Raw genomic sequence first — 17,802 nt, 5'->3', positions numbered from 1 at the left:
GAACTACACATTGTTGACATGAGTGTATGCCTATGTGTGTGTATGAAGTCTCCAAAGCAATATAAAAGTTGCCATTATGCAACAAAAAGCAGATTAAGTCCCTCAACAGCTTGCTGCCAAAATCCATTTTGAGGTGAGGGCTCATCTGCGATTTGCCAACTCCTGAGAGATTTTTTTTTTTAGTAAAATCTATGAAAACAATTACCTGCTGTGATTTCTTTCTAGAATATATAAAGATACATCTAACAATAACATTTACATGTAGCAAGTATGAAAGGAGTATCATGAGCCTGTTTGTTGATAAATTCTGTAAAAAGAATAATAGAAAAATGCACAAAAAATGCAAAATTTTCTGATAAGGGCCTGTAGGTAGACATAAAAAATAAACATTTTGCATTCAACTTCTGTTTTTCCAAGCATTGTGGAAAGAGAGTAAGTGTAAACTGAAGAAGGAAACTTTGCTCAGTAACAGTGAAGAGAGTTTGAAGAAGGGAAACTGTAATTTGAGATAATGATCATATTATCTGAAATGGGTAGAGAATTGAGAGGAGGAACAGCATTGCGTTTCTTGTCTGTGTATTCTTCTTTCATTCTTTTTTCCTTTGAATGATTATTTAGGTTTGTGTTTACCTATTTTATCTTGTCAGAGCTAAGCAGCAAGTTGCAAAGATTTCTCTCCATTTCATTTCTTTTTGTTATATAGGATATGTATGTTTGCATGCATGCATGTTCCTCAGTGGAAATGTCCAAAAGTGGCCATTTTTAGCCCATTTAACAATAGGGATCATGGAGGCATAAAGCAATCAGTAACATATATTTAAGTGTCATTCTCCTCATTCCTGATTCACTTTCGGCTTAACCATCAGTTGCTTTATCAGCCAGTGGCTGGAATACCTTGTATGATCTTTGTTATCTTACTACTTTATAGAAAGGCTGGAAAAGTGCTGTTTTCTTCTGATTTAAATAGAATTTCTCATGAGGCTTCAAATTTGACTTTACCATGCTTGTAAAGTTGCTGCTACTGCAAATTAATTGGAATAAAATGCAGTATATTATTAAAGAATCGCTTGCAAGAATTGCTATTGTTACTGCTTTTGATTTACTGATTGTGCTCTTTGACATTAACTATAAATGACTAGTTGTATTGCACCTACCCTACTGCTAGTCTCCCAAATGTGAAGCACAGGCCTGAGGAAGGCAGGACAGTTCAATCCTTCAAAAGATGTGTTTCACGACTTCTGGTGGGGACATGGTGGACAGAACAGCTGTGCCTGCAGGCTCAGTGGGCAGAACTGACAACGCGGCAGTTTTTTTGGGCTCAGGCAGTTTTTTCTGAAGCCCAGGAGTATTTTTCCAGAAAAAGGAAAAGACCTGGAATCACCCCATCTGTCCTCCAGACAGCTGCTTCTAGTGAGAAAATTGCAAACATGCTCAACTGGTAAGAGCAGCCGGGAGGCTGGGACATCACCATTTTCCAAGCTGCGCTGTAGCCTTAAAGGGACACTAAGACCAGCCACCCCATTTCTAAATCACCCAATTTATATTTCTTTTAAGTACGCATACCCTAAGAGAGGCTTTCTACAGCAAGGAGAAACGAGTTTTCTTGGTGCTTATCATTATTTTGGGGATTAATTTTTTAAAAAAAAGTCTTTTTAAGTTTTGGACTTTGTTTTTGATCCAAATATTAAAGAGGATTGAGAGTGAATAATTGTCTCCCTGTTATTATTTTTTTACTGAATTTGAAGATATTAGCATTCTCCTACATGTTGAATCAGCTGTTTTGCACTTTAAGTTTTCTGTTTCTACTTTCCCTGGGGAACTGTCTGCATATCTCACTTTCTCTTGTGTAAATACATTCCGGAATTCTTTCATAACTTTGACTTTCGCTGGTAAAGCTCCTAGGGGGCACCATAATCTGCTGCTTGAGACATGGAGGAGTTTAAAAAGACTTTCTCTGACTTTCACCAAGATTTTAAACAGATTCTTTTTGATTTCTACCAAGTTTTTATGTAAGGCATTCAGGACATTGTGGAAAATATGAGGTCTAAAACGTGTCATCTGGTTGGGGATGTCGTGGATGAAATTGAGGAATTTAACAGCAACAGAAACGCCTCTTTGACTTCTGTTGAAATGCTGGATGAAGATCAGATAGTCGAGTTGAAGAAATTAAAGAGAGAGATTGAGTTGCAAGCCATAAGTGAAATTGAGCTTCTGATGGAACACCATGGAAAAGAAGGGGTTATTATGAATGGGAGGTCTCCTGAAGAGAAGTTGGAGTTTTTGAGGGGGGCTGTTGGGCTGTTTGATTTTTTTAAGAAGAAAGCTCCATGGGCTTTGTGGGGACATGTAAATGCTCTGGTTTATTTTGAAGTGGGATAAGGGTTGAAGAATATCTGGATTGCTTTTAGGGTTTGGCTGATTTCATTTATCTTTAACAATTTGGATTATGATTATTAAGGTATAAGAAAAAAATAATAAATGTCTGGTTTTGGGTTTAATATGATTTAGATTATTAAAATTGTTGTATTATCAAGTATAACGGCAGACAACTTATATACGTTTTTTAGTTTGATCTTTATTATAGTAGACAGGAATGTATAGAATAGTAGTAGGAAGGAAATAAATGTTACCTTTGCAGGGGAAGTTGATTAGGAGGTTTATATATATATATATTTTCTTTTAATACAAGGGGAGGGAGCAACTGTATTTCGTGATTTTTATAATGTGCCAATGGAATGATTTATTGAAATAATGTGATTTTGGTTTAATACAGAGTAAGGGATTGATTATGGAAAATCGTTGTATATCCTTGCTGTTAAAAGTCGGAAGTCACCTCTTTTTATAATTTTGAAAAATTCTTCTTGTGTTTCTACACTTTTTTAGTTTTTTCTTTTTTTTTTTGTAGCTTTTATCTTTGCTTTAAACTTAATGAAACCCTTATTTAAAAAAAAGATGTGTTGAACAACAGACTCATGCAAATCACCTCTTTTTGAGACATTAAAGCAGACAGGTCTTTTTTCAGGGTTGTGTGGCTGCTTCAAAATCTGTTCCCGACTTCCAGTGGGGGATTGGCAACTTGAGACATGTCTCTGCAAGCTCTGTGGTTGACCCGGCAATACGGACTTCTTTGGGCTCGGGCAGGATGTCCTAGAGCCCAGACGTATTCTCTGGATTAAGGAGAACCCCAGGAATTACCCCATTTGTCCTCCAGGTGGCTGGAAGCAGCCAGAAGACTGCAAAACAGCACTTCACGATTGACTGGTAAGCTAGCAGCTGGGAGGCATGGATTGCCATCATTTCCTAAGCTGTATTGAAGCCTTAAATGGACTCAAAAGCTGCCTATCCCATTTCTAAAACACCACTTTTTTCTTTTTTTAATTATTATTAAGGAGAGGTTCATTGCAACAAAGAAATGCAGAATCTCTTGGTGGTTTTCATCACTTTTGGAAGTTATTAATTTGTTAATTTAGCTTTTTTTCTATATATTTTCTTTTTTTAAAAAAATTGTATTGGATTTAAAGACTTTTGCTTGTTTACTGTTACTTTTTTCAAAGTCTGAAGGATTACAAAAGCATTACCCATTTCATTGAACTTGCGGAGCTGAACTTTTATCTATCTGCTTTCCCATGAGAAACGGGTTTGTTTACCTTTATTCTTCCACCCCCGCTGATTAACACTTTCTTTCTGAAAGACAGCCTTTTGTCTAATACCCTGAGGCACTAGAGGGCGCAATAACGTTCTGTGGAGGAATATGGAGGATTTTAAAGGTATTTTTAAGGAGCTGTACCTCCAGGTTACTTATGCTTTGAACCATCTCTTAGAAAGTTATTTGGGAAGTAAGGTCCTGGTCTCAAAGAAAAAAATGAAGAGTAACATCCCTAAGGCAAAAAGTGAAGGGAAGAAGATTCACCTCTGAAATGTTAATTTTGAAGAAGGAAAAGCTTTGGGTGTAAAAGGAATGGAAATGGCTGCATTCTTGGAATATCGAGATCAAAGACAAGATTTAAGCCTCAAAGGGATGGAAGGTCCTTGAAGATGAGTTGGACTTTACAGGGCAAGTTGAGGATTGCAAGGAGAAAGCCTTGTGTGTAACAGAGATTTATAAATGCCTTAGTTTACTTTGAAATGGGTTAACTGTTTAATTGTGTTTATTAGGATGGTCTCTTAAAGGTTTAGACAGATGTTTTTGCTTTTGGGATAATGAATTTACCTTGGGTAAAAAGGTATTAATAAGGTTATTGTTTAAATATGTAATGGTGGAGATATAATGTTTATAAATGCTTTGGTTAGGAGTAAAATTGTAATGAAGAAGGATAATATGTTTAACTATATAAATGTTTTGCTTAGTAAAATTGCAATGAGGAAGAATAATGTTTGTTTATCTGTCTATTAAGGGGGAATTTTTTTTTTACGTTATAAATTTTTTTACATATATATCCATTTCAAAAATTGTGATTTAGAGGAAATGTTATATTGAGAATGGAAATGTTTTATAGAAGTCATGCTCATTCCAGTTTGAACTAGAGTAGGAGACTGATATTGACTTATTTATATCTTTGTTGTAGGAAGTTGGAAGTTAGTATATACGTATTGTGTAGTAGTCTTTTTTTGTATTTTCACGCTTTTTAGTTCCTTTTTTCTCTTGTAGTATACTTTGTTTCATTTCTTGTAGTTTTATGTATTTGTTGAAAAACTTAATAAAGCTTTATTAAAAAAGAGAAGAAAAGAGAATCTGTTCTTGACTGTTAAATGTGTGTGAGTACATGCTCAGCCACTTAGTTTTGCATTTTTCCCAGGAATGAAGAATTTGTACAGCCCTAAATCATTCTTCTCATTGCCCAAGTATTGAGTGGGTTTATTTTGTTAAGGGGTAGATTGCTAATTTGCTTCTTGTCCTCAGTATAAAAAGTATGGCTGTGTTGGCTATAATGAAAATCATTAGGGAATCTTAATTTCTCCAAGATTTTATATCTCTGATGCTTTTGCAGATTTCTTCCACCTGGTACCTTCCAGATTGGTTTGGGCTACAACTTCAAACAGCCCCAGCTATCACAAGCAATCACTGGAAATGCTGGGAGGTGGTTGCCTTAATGTATACTGATTGCCTATATGACAGTCCAATTCTCCTTAGCATTTTAAGGCTTGTTCTCTGAGATTGGGCAGTTTAAGATTTTTTTTTTCCTTTATGCTGAATGCTATTTCTGATCATTTTCAGAATTCTGAAATCTACAAGCTGACTTTGGATCAATACAATGAGGCAGTCACCAGTGCAGAAGATCAAATCAGGTAAAAAAAAAAAAGACCTTATTCCTTGCTGTATCTTTGCTGCATATAAATATAATGGTTTCCACAAAGTGTCAGTGAGATGTAGGTCACCTAAAAGATTTTCTCCAAAGTTTGATATAAATCTAGATTGGGGATCAGATGCAGTCATCATGAGGGCCACAACACCAAAACCTTGGTATGTTCATACAAAAGTCTCTAGGAGCAGTGAAGCCATTGACTCTGTAGGAAAAATCCCAGAAACCCAACAGTAAGGAAGTAGCACTGAAACTCAAGGCAAATGTATCTTCCACCCCACTTCTACCAGACTGACCCCAAGGCCTTCACCCTGCCCTAGGCTTGTGGATTCTGCAGAACCCCCTATGTGGAGCCTCCCCTCTGCCGGAGACATCCTGGGAGGGCAAGGGAGAAAGGTCATCACAGCCACAGCTGCTGGACTGCTCTTTCGCACTTGCCTGCTTCCCTCATCAGCTCCACCATCTCAGCCTTGTTATGGCTTTAGAGCAGTGATGGCGAACCTTTTGGGCTTGGCATGTCAAAAATTCAAAAAATGCCTAACTTGACTCTGCTGGCGTGTCACCCCCCCCCCACCCCAAACAAAAGAGAAACAATTCTTTCCATCTTCATTTATTTTAAAAAAATACAGTCTAATTTTGGGTGGCAAAAAGGGCAGAGATGGGGGAGGAGATAGGTGGGTGGGGGGAATTGCACTGTCTTTTGTTCAGTTGGTTTCTTTGGTAACTCAGGGAGAATAGCTGTTGTCGGGTGTTGGTGGACGCTGGCATATCACCCAAAACATCGTGGCGTGTCACCTTTGACGCATGTCATAGGTTTGCCATCACTGCTTTAGGGTGAGAAGAAACTACATCTCCATGCTGCAGACAGCAGGGCAAGCAGGCAAGTAGGGAAGAGCAGCCCCAGCCCTGACCCTAAGTGTGGTAATACTATGATGAGGAGCTGTGCAAGCTGTGTGGTCACTCTACTGCTGTGTATGTGAGTGTAAGCTTTTTTTGTTCTGGCATTTCTCCTTCCACTCTCTCCTTGTCTCCATCAATCTACTTTGCTCTGCTCTGAGTTGTTCACCCACTAAAATGGGCAGGAAACAGTACTGCCTTCTTGTGGACTGTCCCTGAAAGTTGAGAGATGCATGCCCCACAGAACTTACCCTTTCCTAAGTATTATTACAGGTTGCAGAAAATGACTTAAAGCTGCATGTAATAGCTCTGAGACTTCAGGTAATGGCTCACAGACCACATGTTTGACATCTGTAGTCTAGATGGATTATATGGCCAAGGACTAAATCTGTTCATCTGTGCTATTTGATGATTTTGCAGTCAGAATCAGCCAAAACAGCTCTCTGGTTTAGTAGAGTCTAAATCACATTTCCAAGGACAATCTGTTCCATACGGTGCGAGGCTACTATTGAAAAGACATGCCTCCTGGTCCTGGTTCCTTTGAATTCTCCTTGGTATGGGATCTTTAGCAAGCCCTCTCTAGATGATTGAACTACACAGGCAGAATCATACTTGGGAAGGTGATCCTTGATGTATCCCAGTGCCATGCCAAATAAGGCTTCATACATAAGCAGCATTTTGAATGGGGATCCAGAAGCCTACCTGTAGTCAGTGCAGTCTGAGCATCACAATTTGCACTAGTTGCAACTTCTGAATTATCTTCAAAGGCATCTCCACACAGAGCACCTTTTATGTGGTGGTCAGTTGCAAGGGCATCTCAGTCCAGGTTTGGCTATAACTAATGTACTGGTTCCAGCAGGAGTTGTGTGTCCTGGAGGATTCCCAAATCACAGACCAGCTCTTTCAGGAAACTGCAGCCCCATTGAGAGCAACTATTGAGGCTGATGTTATTAGATAATACTGATTTTTACAAACATATGCCTACTGTAGCTAGGGTTTAACCCCTGAGCTTATATCTCCCAATCTATTCCCTAACACATCTGTAGACACCAGTTCAAGACATCCACAGCATCTCCAGCTTGGCCCTAAGTGGTGATGTACAGCTGGTACATTACCACCTAACTATGACGTACAGTATATTGGTGACATGTTGTAGACAGTAAGGAAGATGACTTTGACAGAGATATGCAAGATCCGTTATTGAAGTGATGAGAGGTGAAACGTGTCGTAAGTCCACAACAGACAGAAAATACATGGAAGACGCTCAGACAGAAATCTCCCTAATTCACAGGAGTATAAGAAGGGGAGGATGTACAACACAATTAAATTTATAAGGTTCTGTTACTATATAGCCACTTTCAATAAAAGTAGTTTTAACCTTCCTATGGAGTTGATTTCCTGGTCTGGTCTACTTGATGGGGCTGTCACACATTATCCATAACTGACAAATCACCTCTCCCAGTGCTTTCATATAGATAACATGGGGAAGAGGACCAATCCCTCTGACACCCAACATTGGAGCAGCCAAGGGCTTAAATGTTCTTCCCCTTCAATAACCAACTGGAACCACTCACTCAAGTAGGAGACAGGTTTGACAGGTGAGGAAAAACCAAGGGTTTTGTAGTTGCCCTGTGGGAGAAAAATGTGATTGAACTTAGGCCAATTTTGTTGTGTTTTGTTTTAACCATAGTTAAAGTTTTTGAGGACCCTGAGATATGTAGTGCCTTTTATATAGCCTTACATCTGGGGGTGGGTAGGGGGTGGAAATGAGCTTGATTTGAGCTTCAGGAAACCTAAATCATTGCCATCTATCATTCTGTTATAAACCAAATAATAGCTCCCTAAATATGTAAAACTTAAGCATTATATGGTTGCTTATGTAACATGCATACGTCCTATCTTTAGTACTAGGCTGGTAACCAGTGCAAAATACAGAGATATGCTCTGGTTGCCAGTTCCTTTCTGGGCATTATTTAAAACTTTAAGTAACTTTGGGCCTGATTATCAGATAGATCGTCTCTCCTGATAGGAAGCTGTAGGGCCAGTATATTCTGCATCATTCTCAGGCTTTGGAATGTACTCCTTGAGTCAATCAGTTCTTCTACCCCTATATTTAGAAAATCCATAAAGATACCTGTCTTTTGTCAGGATTTTAATTGTTGACTGCTTTTATTACTAAATGTAATTTTTAAACGTGAACTTCAGTATTTTAATAATGGTTAGCTACCTTGAATGCTTGACTAGAAAGGCAGGAAATATATAAACAACACATTTCTAACTTCTTGATGATGTACTGAATAGAATAATAGAACTGGGGGAGGCCACTTAGGCCATCACGTCCAATACCTTGCACAGCACATGCATCCAAATTAAAGCATTCCAGACAGACGTAATTGCTATCACTGTCAAACTACTCTTACTCTTGGGAAGTTCTTTCTAACATTCAATTGAAATCTGTCTTCCTATAACTTAAATCCATTGTTCCATATCCTGTGCTCTGGAACAAGAGAGAACAGGTCTGACCTTCTTTCATTTGACATCCTTTCAAGTATCATCCCCGTTATTGCTGATAATCCAAGAACAATTATGCAGCCTAAGTTTGGAGTTTGGGATATCAGCTGCCTTTTCTAGAACATAAGGCCAAGATATGAGAAACAATATTTCATCACCAAGAGATAATGTTCACCAATAATCACCAAGCATGAAGACAAGAATACAAAGCCTGACATTTTCCACATCTCCAAAACTACATTTGCCTATGGAAGTCTGTAGCATCTGGTTTTATTCATAGTTACATCAAGCATGCATTCAGTGAGTATGGGCCCTTGGCATGATTTATACAGATGTAGAAATTTACATGTTTCAGTGTTTTGCAACAGGCAGCAGCTATTAGGGGGCATTACAATATATCCTAACCCAGTTATAAGATTAGGTGCTTTGCAGTGTAAACTCAGTGTGTGTAAAGTCAGTGTGAAGTTTCTTTTGGCTATGACTGAACACACAGTAAGCTGGAGGAAAGCTTTTTACAAAACTTAATTAAATTTCAAACTTTGGCCCCTTTTTCCTCAGTTCTTTATGGTTGCAGTTTATTTTGGATTAGGGTTAACCTCACCTTCCCAGTTATAATTAGTGTCTTTGCCAAGTAACCAGGTCCTTCGGTGTATTCAGCCTTTTCTAGCCTAAATTCGTACCAGTTAAAGTGGGGCACAATCCTTGTCTCCCTCTGGAATTACTTGCCCACTTTTTGGGTTTGATACAGTCTTAGTTTAGATTACCACGAGGGCCTTTGTTTCCCATCTGGCTCCCTTCAATCTGTGAGGCAGAATTTGGGCTCTAAGCAGGGTTTTGCTGAGTGTCAGGATAAGCTTCCAAGGTGAGCTCCAGGCAAAGATTTATTTATTTATTTGCTTGCTTGCTTATTTATTTATTAAATTTCTATTACTGCCCATCTCCCCCCAAAAGGGGGACTCTGCGCGGTTTATGGTAAAATCAACAATTAAAACCATAAAAATATAAATTACAGTATAAACAAACCAATAAATAAGAATAAAATATATACAAAATCCAAGGGGTGCCAGCCACCCCCAAGAAGAACTGTTGCCCCTCACACTGCAGGTAAGGCGGCAGAACCAGGTTTTCAAGTTCTTCTAGAAGGCCAGGAGCGAGGGGGCCTGCCTCACCTCTGGGGGCAGAATGTTCCAGAGGGCGGGTGCCACTACAAAGAAGGCCCCCCTCCCAGACCCTGCCAAGTGGAATTCCCTTACCTGCAGGGTCCATAGCATGCCCTCTCTGCATGACCCGGTGGGATGGGTCGATGTTATGGGGATGAGACTTTCCCTCAGGTAGCCTGGCCCCATGCCATGTAGGGCTTTAAAGGTCATAACCAACATCTTGAATTGGGCCTGGAAGCAAACTGGCACCCAGTGCAGCTCGCGCAGCCGTGGTGTCACATGTGCTGATCTTGGGGTACCAATAACTGCCTGCATGGCCACATTCTGGACCAGCTGAAGCTTCCAGATAATCTTCAAGGGTAGCCCCATGTACAGCGCATTGCAGTAGTCTATATGGGAGATGACCAGGGCATGAGTGACTGTTTGGAGGGCATCTTGATCCAGAAAAGGGCCTAACTGGAGCACAACACGGAGTTTCACAAAGGCCCTTCTGGCCATGACTGCCACCTGCTCTTTGAGCAGGAGTCATGAGTCCAGAAGGACCCCCAAGTTACGCACCGGGTCTGAATGGGGCAGTGCAACCCCATCCATAACTAAGGATGATAACTTCCCAGATACAGAGGAGCTGTCAACCCGCAGCCACTCCATCTTACCAGCGTTCAGCTGAAGCCTGTTGTTCCCCATCCAAACCCCTACAGCCCCCAGGCACTGAGAAAGGGCAGCCACCACATCACTTACCTCACCCGGGATGGAGATATATAACTGAGTATCGTCAGCATATTGATGATACCTCATCCCGTGGTGATGGATGATCTCACCCAGTGGTTTCATGTAGATGTTAAATAGGAGAGGAGAGAGAACTGAACCCTGTGGGACCCCACACAGGAGGGGTCGAGGGTCAGATCTCCCATCTCCTATCACTACCGATTGAGACTGGCCCTGGAGGAAGGAGGTAAACCAGCGTAAACTACGCTGCCCACCCCCAACTCCCTGAGCCACCCAAAAGGATACCATTGTTGATGGTATCAAAAGCCACTGAGAGGTCAAGAAGAGCCAGGATGGATGCACTCCCTCCATCCTGCTCCCGCCAGAGATCATCCATAAGTGCGACCAGTGCAGTCTCTGTCCCATATTCTGGCCTGAAACCTGACTGGAAGGGGTCTAGAAAGTCTGTTTCATCCAGAATCCTCTGGAGTTGTAACACCACCACTTTCTCAACCACCTTCCCCAAAAAGAGGAGGTGGGAGACAGGATGGAAATTGTCCAACACAGTAGGGTCCAGTAATGGTTTCTTGAGGAGGGGGTGTACCAGCCCCTCCTCGAAGGCAGCCAGAAACACCACCTCTCTCAAGGATGTATTAACCATCACCTGGACCCAACCACATGTCACCTCCCGGGCTGCCTTCACCAGCCAGGAAGGGCAGGGGTCTAGATGACGTGGCATTTACAGTCCGGAGGATCCTGTCCACTTCCTTAGGTCCAACAGGATCAAACTGTTCCCAGATAACAGGGTAAGTACATTCCCTTGGCATTTCCCGAGACTGTGCCTCATGCTTAGAATCCAACTTAGAACGGATCTGAGTGATTTTATCCTGCAGATGCTCAGAAAACTCCTCCACATGGCCCTGTATGTGGGTCACCGAGTCCCCCTTACCCAAGAGGGATCGAGTAATCTTAAACAGGGCCGTTGGGCGGCATTCTGTGGACGCAATAAGAGCGGAGAAATATTGATGTTTCGCCACTCTTACCGCCACAAGGTAGGCCTTAATAGCAGCTCTAGCTTGTGTTCGGTCGGATTCAGTCTTTGTCTTCCTCCAGTGGCACTCTAGACATCTCTTGATCCTCTTCAGAACCTGCAACTCCTCCATAAACCACGGGGAGTGCCGGGTCGGATGAGGCAAGAGAGGTCGCACAGGCGCGATCCTGTCCAAGGCCCCGGCTGCCTCCCTATTTCAGGCTGTGGCCAGGACCTCTGCTGGACCATGCAGTAGAACCTCAGGTATAACCCCCAGCTCCTTCTGAAACCCCATAGGGTCCATCAGTCGCTGGGGGCAGACCAATCAAGTGGGTCCTGCCTTCCTGCGGAGTGGGGTTGCACCAGAGAATCTCAAGGCCACCAGGACATGGTCTGACCATGACAATGGGGACAGATCTAACTCTCCCCTCAGATCACATTGCCCCTGTTCCAACAAGAAAACCAAGTCTGGAGTGAGGCCACTGTCTCGAGTCAGGTCCTGAATTACTTGCCCACTTTTGGGGTTTGATACAGTCTTAGTTTAGATTACCACGAGGGCTTTTGTTTCTCATCTGGCTCCCTTCAATCTGAGGCAGAATTTGAGCTCTAAGCAGGGTTGCTGCTGAGTGTCAGGATAAGCTTCCAAGATGAGCTCCAGGCAAGGTTTTAAGCAGAGTTTACTGTTTACTGTGATTTTTGGTGCTGGCAGCTGGATGTCAGAGTCTTGTGTAGTGCCTGTTGTTGCTAAAGCTGTTCAGACATCACTTCCCTCAGACTGAAGTCCTCCTCCCAATTATGCACATACTTTCCTCATCTGTCAACCCTTTGAGGTGGTCCAGTTCAGGAAACGGACTCCACAAGAAATACTAGAAATCTACTTTATTAATATAGGCTGTAACAGAATCTTGGAAGCCTGACGGCATTTCCTCTTCCCTCCCTCTTATACCAAAGAGAATCAAGGCAGGGTAACCGTAAGTGTCTCTTTCACACTGTCTTGTCTTCCAAGGCTTAATTCATGTTTTGCTAACGGCTTTTGCATTCCTTCTCCAAGGTCAGCTCTGCATATCTCTATGCCATCAGCTTTCCTTTTTTAGGCCAAGGGCTGGGGTGGGGTGGGGTGGGGTGAGGTGAGGTGAGCTAACTTGGCCAGCTATGAATGTAGCCATATCCTTGAAAAAGGCCAGGCTGTGGCTAAACTAGCCAACTGTGAATACCTTTACACCTTTCAAAAGGGTGGGTGTGACCTACTAGTTGGCTGGGAATGCTGAAGTAGATGTGGGTGAAGTGGGGCTGTGTCAGTCGGTCTGCTTCTTTCAACAGGCTGGGAGGATTGAGCTGTCCCTTCCCTGGGTTTCCTGGCAAATAGTGAAGTCCCCTTGGGGGGTGGGGGGGCAGGATGGTAATCTGGTCTGGTTGCTTTTTCCAACCTGACTTTGGAAGAGGTGCTGCTTCTGCCTGGCAATGCTGCCTCTTCTAAATGCAGAGGGGCGCTTTCAGCCATACTCTTCTTCTCTCTTACAGGCAGGAGAAAAGTCTTGTGTAGCTTCCTTTGTTTTTTGTGGCCATTTCCCCATGAGTGTTACAGTGTCTTCTACAGTCATTCAACCCACATTGTGCCAAACTAGCAATAATGAAGACAGGTTTTGTATCATTTTAGTGATGGTTATGGAGAGGATATAAGTCATTACTAGGGAAATGGCCTATCTTTCTAGCCAAACAGGAATTACGCAACTAGTTCCAAGCATCTGCTATATCTCAAAACCTTCTATGCTAATAGTGTATTCATCACCAGCACAGATGAATATGTTCTGTGATTTCTACCAATAATAATTACAACAAAGTATCTCCCTAGAAAAAGATAGCTGATTGTCTCTTTCCAAATTGTTTATGAAGGTATTTCAATTCTAATAGACTTCAACAACAAACAGCAACTACTGACTCTGGAATTTGCATTTCATTCAGGGAGTGAGAGGTTGCTAGTCTAAAACTCCTCCAAACTGGATTCCATCCTTTCTTCTTGAAGAGGACGTCCCAGACTCAGAGCTTTATTTTGTAAATATGAATGTGACAAAATACAGGTATCCCAGCTCCAAGTTGCAGCAGTTACAGTAAAGCCTGTGTTGCAGCTCCAGTCATGGGTTCAGCTAGCCTTCTTCACAGGGATGCATTTTGAATTTTCTTACAATAAATTTCCTACGAAGGTTCTGCAAAAGTATTGGAAGTGGTGTTCACAAAACCCACCCGTTTGAGCAAGGAACCTTTTTTTGAACCTTTAAAATAGCCCTGTCCTTTACAACAGACAACTGGGGATAGCCTTCATAGCATATGTTCAAGCTTTGCAAACAATGTAACATCTTTAATGTTTCAAAGAGATGTTTGTTCCAATGCACTTTGCAAAGCACTTCATTTAATTGCTGTCCACAGTCCTCGTGATTACTTGGAACATTTGGTGCTTTAAATTCTGTCCTCTATACCTTCACAGCCATTGCAAACTATCAGGACACACCTTAGAGGAAGAAAGAAGTAAGAATCAGAATGCCCATGAAAGAGGCTGGAGTAGTGCAGAGGTTTGGTTCAGAATTACTTTAGTATTTGCTCTCAGCACAAAACTTGTTTTAGCAGCATAAGAATATGTTCAGCTCTAGTAGGGTAAAAGCAGATAAAAATATCTAAAGTTCCGGAAGCTAAGGAACAATTTAAATAATATTTTGTACAATGTCATCCTGATATAACTACTTAAAAACTGCATGAAAAACAAAGCTGCATCTAGATCTATATGCTTGATGCTGAAATCAGTTTGAGGAAGTTTGAATCTCAAAATATATCCTGCTTAGAGAGATGCTCTCTAGCCAAAATATGAGTTGAAAGTTTTTTCATGGCTTCCTCCCAGGAAAGCGTACAAGAACTGGCATTAAAGATAGTCACTCTTTACTGAACATAGATGGAGCTCCAGCAGCTACCAGCTGCTGCTTCTGATGTTAGGGAGAGGACACAGTAGCCCTTTCATAGTGGTTAGACCCAATTCCCTGACTCCTAACATTTGGTTGTTTTATCTGTTCCAGATAGATATTCAAAATGGAATCCTTTTTTTTTAAATAAGAGGCTATGAGTTCTCATCCACAGTAACAATGTGGATGCCTCTTTATATCTTAATTTGCTTGTCTTATTGAAGTATCACTTTGGGATATTTGGATTTCCTGGAGTATTAGGACTGAACATCTTGCTGTTGAAAAACAAACAATCTTCATATGTATAATCAAAGTTGCTGACACATTGCATACATTTTTAGGGTATGTGCTTTTAAAAATAAGTTCCTGTTAGAATAAATATTTCAGAAGTTGGAAAGCAGTAATTAAATTGTGACAACCTTTTCTCCAGTTGTCTTTTATCTTGGAACACAGGAAGATGATATCGAAGCCAAGTATGTTTCCAGAAATTATGTTCCTAGTTGCCAAAAAAACAATAATTAGAAATATGGAGGTTCTTTAGGATTTCCTTCAGGAAGAGATTAAGATCAGAGGCTGTGCCTTTTATTTGCTGCTCTCCATTTTGCCAAGACTTTTTTTTTTATGAAAGCCTTCAGTGCATTGCGTTTCAGGTTTCATCTGATCTCTGTACATTTGATTGCTAGATTTGGACAAGCAACACACACTTAAAATATTTCTCAATAGTTAATGTGGTTGCTAATGACTTCCTGGTTACTGATCTTTGAATGTTATACTAGGAAACATATTCCAAAAAGTGGGAGGATTGTGGCAGAGAAGTGAACATGCCAATGAGAAACTCAAGTTTTATGTAATTCATATTTGAATAGTGTTTGGCCTGGGAGCTTCTGCATGCAAAGCATGTGTTTTTCTTAATTTTCACTAGGTAAAGTCTTCGAGTCAAGCTTGATTTCTGGTGATTTCATCAACCCGTCATGCTAGCTTCCTTGGCAACCGTTTGCGAGTGGTTTGCCATTGCCTATGATGATTTTTCAACTTCCTTGTCTAGCCTACAATCTTGTTTTTTCCTGATTCCTAAGTTCTAACTGGATCTGACCCTTCTTAGTGTTTTTCAAGATTAGCCAAGTCAGCTAGGAATTTCTTATTACCTATTTTTTAAGGTAAAGGCAAAGGTTCCCATTTAGTCGCGTCTGACACTAGGGGATGGTGCTCATCTCCGTTTCATGGCTGAAGAACCAGCGTTGTCCAGAGACACTTCTGCGGTCATGTGGCCAACATGACAGTCATGGAATGCTGACTTTTTAAAAAAAAACATACTTTTTAAAGTATGGCATCATTTTATTTCCTGAGTGCATCCTACTGATCTGTCTTCCTGAGAGGCTTTATTATGCTACATTGTATAACAGAATCTCAAAGGAGTTTTTAAGAACATGTGACATTTTCACCTGAGGAAACATCATCTGGAGAGGGCAGTTCTCATTTAAGCTGTGGTGCTGCCTGAGAATTTTAATGATGAACTTGGAAGTCCCTAATGTAAACAGTGCTTTTGAATTCCTTAGCCAAATCACTGTCTTTTGAGTTAGCTTTTTATATGCAGTGTAGGGACTGAAATACCAATCTGTCCTGCAGAGTTGTGATACTGTTTTCAGTGATACTGTTTCTGAAATACATTGGCCAAGGTGCTATTTTAGTAATAAGGTCAAATTTGGTAACATTGGCAATCTAAGTTTAGCATCTTAGAGAGTATTTTGACTTCCATGTGTGATTTAGATAAAGGGTAAATGGGTCCTCTCCTCTCCTCTCCTCTCCTCTGAAACGCTGAGATTGAATTCAGTAGGATTTAAAAGATGTGGGGTGGGATGCAATTTATATTATTCCCCAAATACTTTCAGTGTTCATATTTTTCGAATCTTGGCTCATGAGAAGAAAGTATAACTCTAATAGAACGTACATTAAATACAGCATCATAGTCTGATACTTTTAAAGAAGAAACTTCAGAAACTGAATAGAAAGAATGTGAAGGTGTGCAAATGCTGGTAGAAAGTTAGTGGGCAGTGTGTGGTCTACTGCAAGTAATGAATGTTTGTCAAAAGTGAAAATGAATGTATATAAGCAAGCTTCTGCCCACTTTCTTATATGGAAGTAAGAAGTAGGTATGTCAACTCAACATAAAAGTGAGTTGAATACAGTGGAAGTGGGATACTTAAAAATGTGTGGTAAAACAAGAAGATATAGGGTCACAACTAAAGAGATAGGGTCACAACTGAACTGAATGAATGTGGATTGAATACAGTATAAAAGAAGTTGAGGTGATTTGTCATAGAGAGAATGAATGAGGAACAACTTGCAAAGCAAATATATGAAAGAAGAGCAAATGAGTCAAGAGGAAGGGGAAAATCAATAAAATCATGGTTGGATGGCATTGATAGGTTCTCAAAAAAGAGAACCGAAAGAACAAGAGACAATTTAAGAAGCAGTGCATGGACATGGTGGATGGTTTGCAAGAATAGGAAAGGATGGAGAGGTATAGTGAATAGTGTTGGTGTAATTAGACTGAAATGTATGTATGTATGTATGTATGTATGTATGTATGTAATGTCATGCCCTCAGTTCCTTTGGCTTATTATTTCTTACTCCTTTTCTGTGCTTTGCATAATGTTTTTGCACCAAGAAGGGATGGTATGATGGGTATGTATATCTGTCATTTGGAGAGGACTTTACAGAAAATTGTTAGTTTCAGTATAGTCTTACTATTGATTTTGGGCAATTGGGAATGGCAGTCAGAAGTTGTCTTTATGCTATTTATTTAATTCAGTTTTAAGGCTGCCTGACTCCTCAGTGACTCTGGATGGCTTACAAATAAGAGAAAAGTAAAAATAAAGCAAAACATACAAAACAGAACATGGCCAACACTATTATGAGTTATGTGTTTATTGCACAGCCTGGTAGGTAGATAAGGAATTCCTGGTGTGCTAAGCTACAGTTCCTGACTGACTATGCCCTGTATCCACCAGACATAGCAACCTGCTCATGTTTCTATGCTTGTCATCATTTTACATTGTGATTCATTTAGCTGCACTCAAAATTTCCAAGTTTGTTGACCCTCACCTTAAATTGATTTCATTCATAATTCACCCCTTTCATGTGTAAACAACATGAGTTCAGAAGCTGTTAGCTAAGGATAATTCATGTATAACTAAGCCTTAGGGATGAACTATATTTGACCTCTTAAACTAAGCTTTTACTGATGCTAC

General features: G+C 40.6%; 1 protein-coding gene across 3 annotated transcripts in view; it reads left to right on the top strand.

The window, feature by feature from the left end:
• Positions 1 to 17,802, top strand: part of CHCHD6 (coiled-coil-helix-coiled-coil-helix domain containing 6) — a 251,274-nt gene that overhangs the window by 145,187 nt on the left and 88,285 nt on the right. For all 3 annotated transcript variants that reach the window (XM_063291701.1, XM_063291699.1, XM_063291700.1), the window contains exon 6: positions 5,216 to 5,286. In XM_063291701.1, the coding sequence (XP_063147771.1) occupies positions 5,216 to 5,286 (71 nt within the window). The remainder of the gene's footprint in view (positions 1 to 5,215; positions 5,287 to 17,802) is intronic.

Source organism: Candoia aspera, chromosome 2, assembly GCF_035149785.1.
Source record: "Candoia aspera isolate rCanAsp1 chromosome 2, rCanAsp1.hap2, whole genome shotgun sequence".
NCBI classification, from domain to species: domain Eukaryota; kingdom Metazoa; phylum Chordata; class Lepidosauria; order Squamata; family Boidae; genus Candoia; species Candoia aspera.
This window is presented reverse-complemented; position numbering and strand designations above follow the sequence as displayed.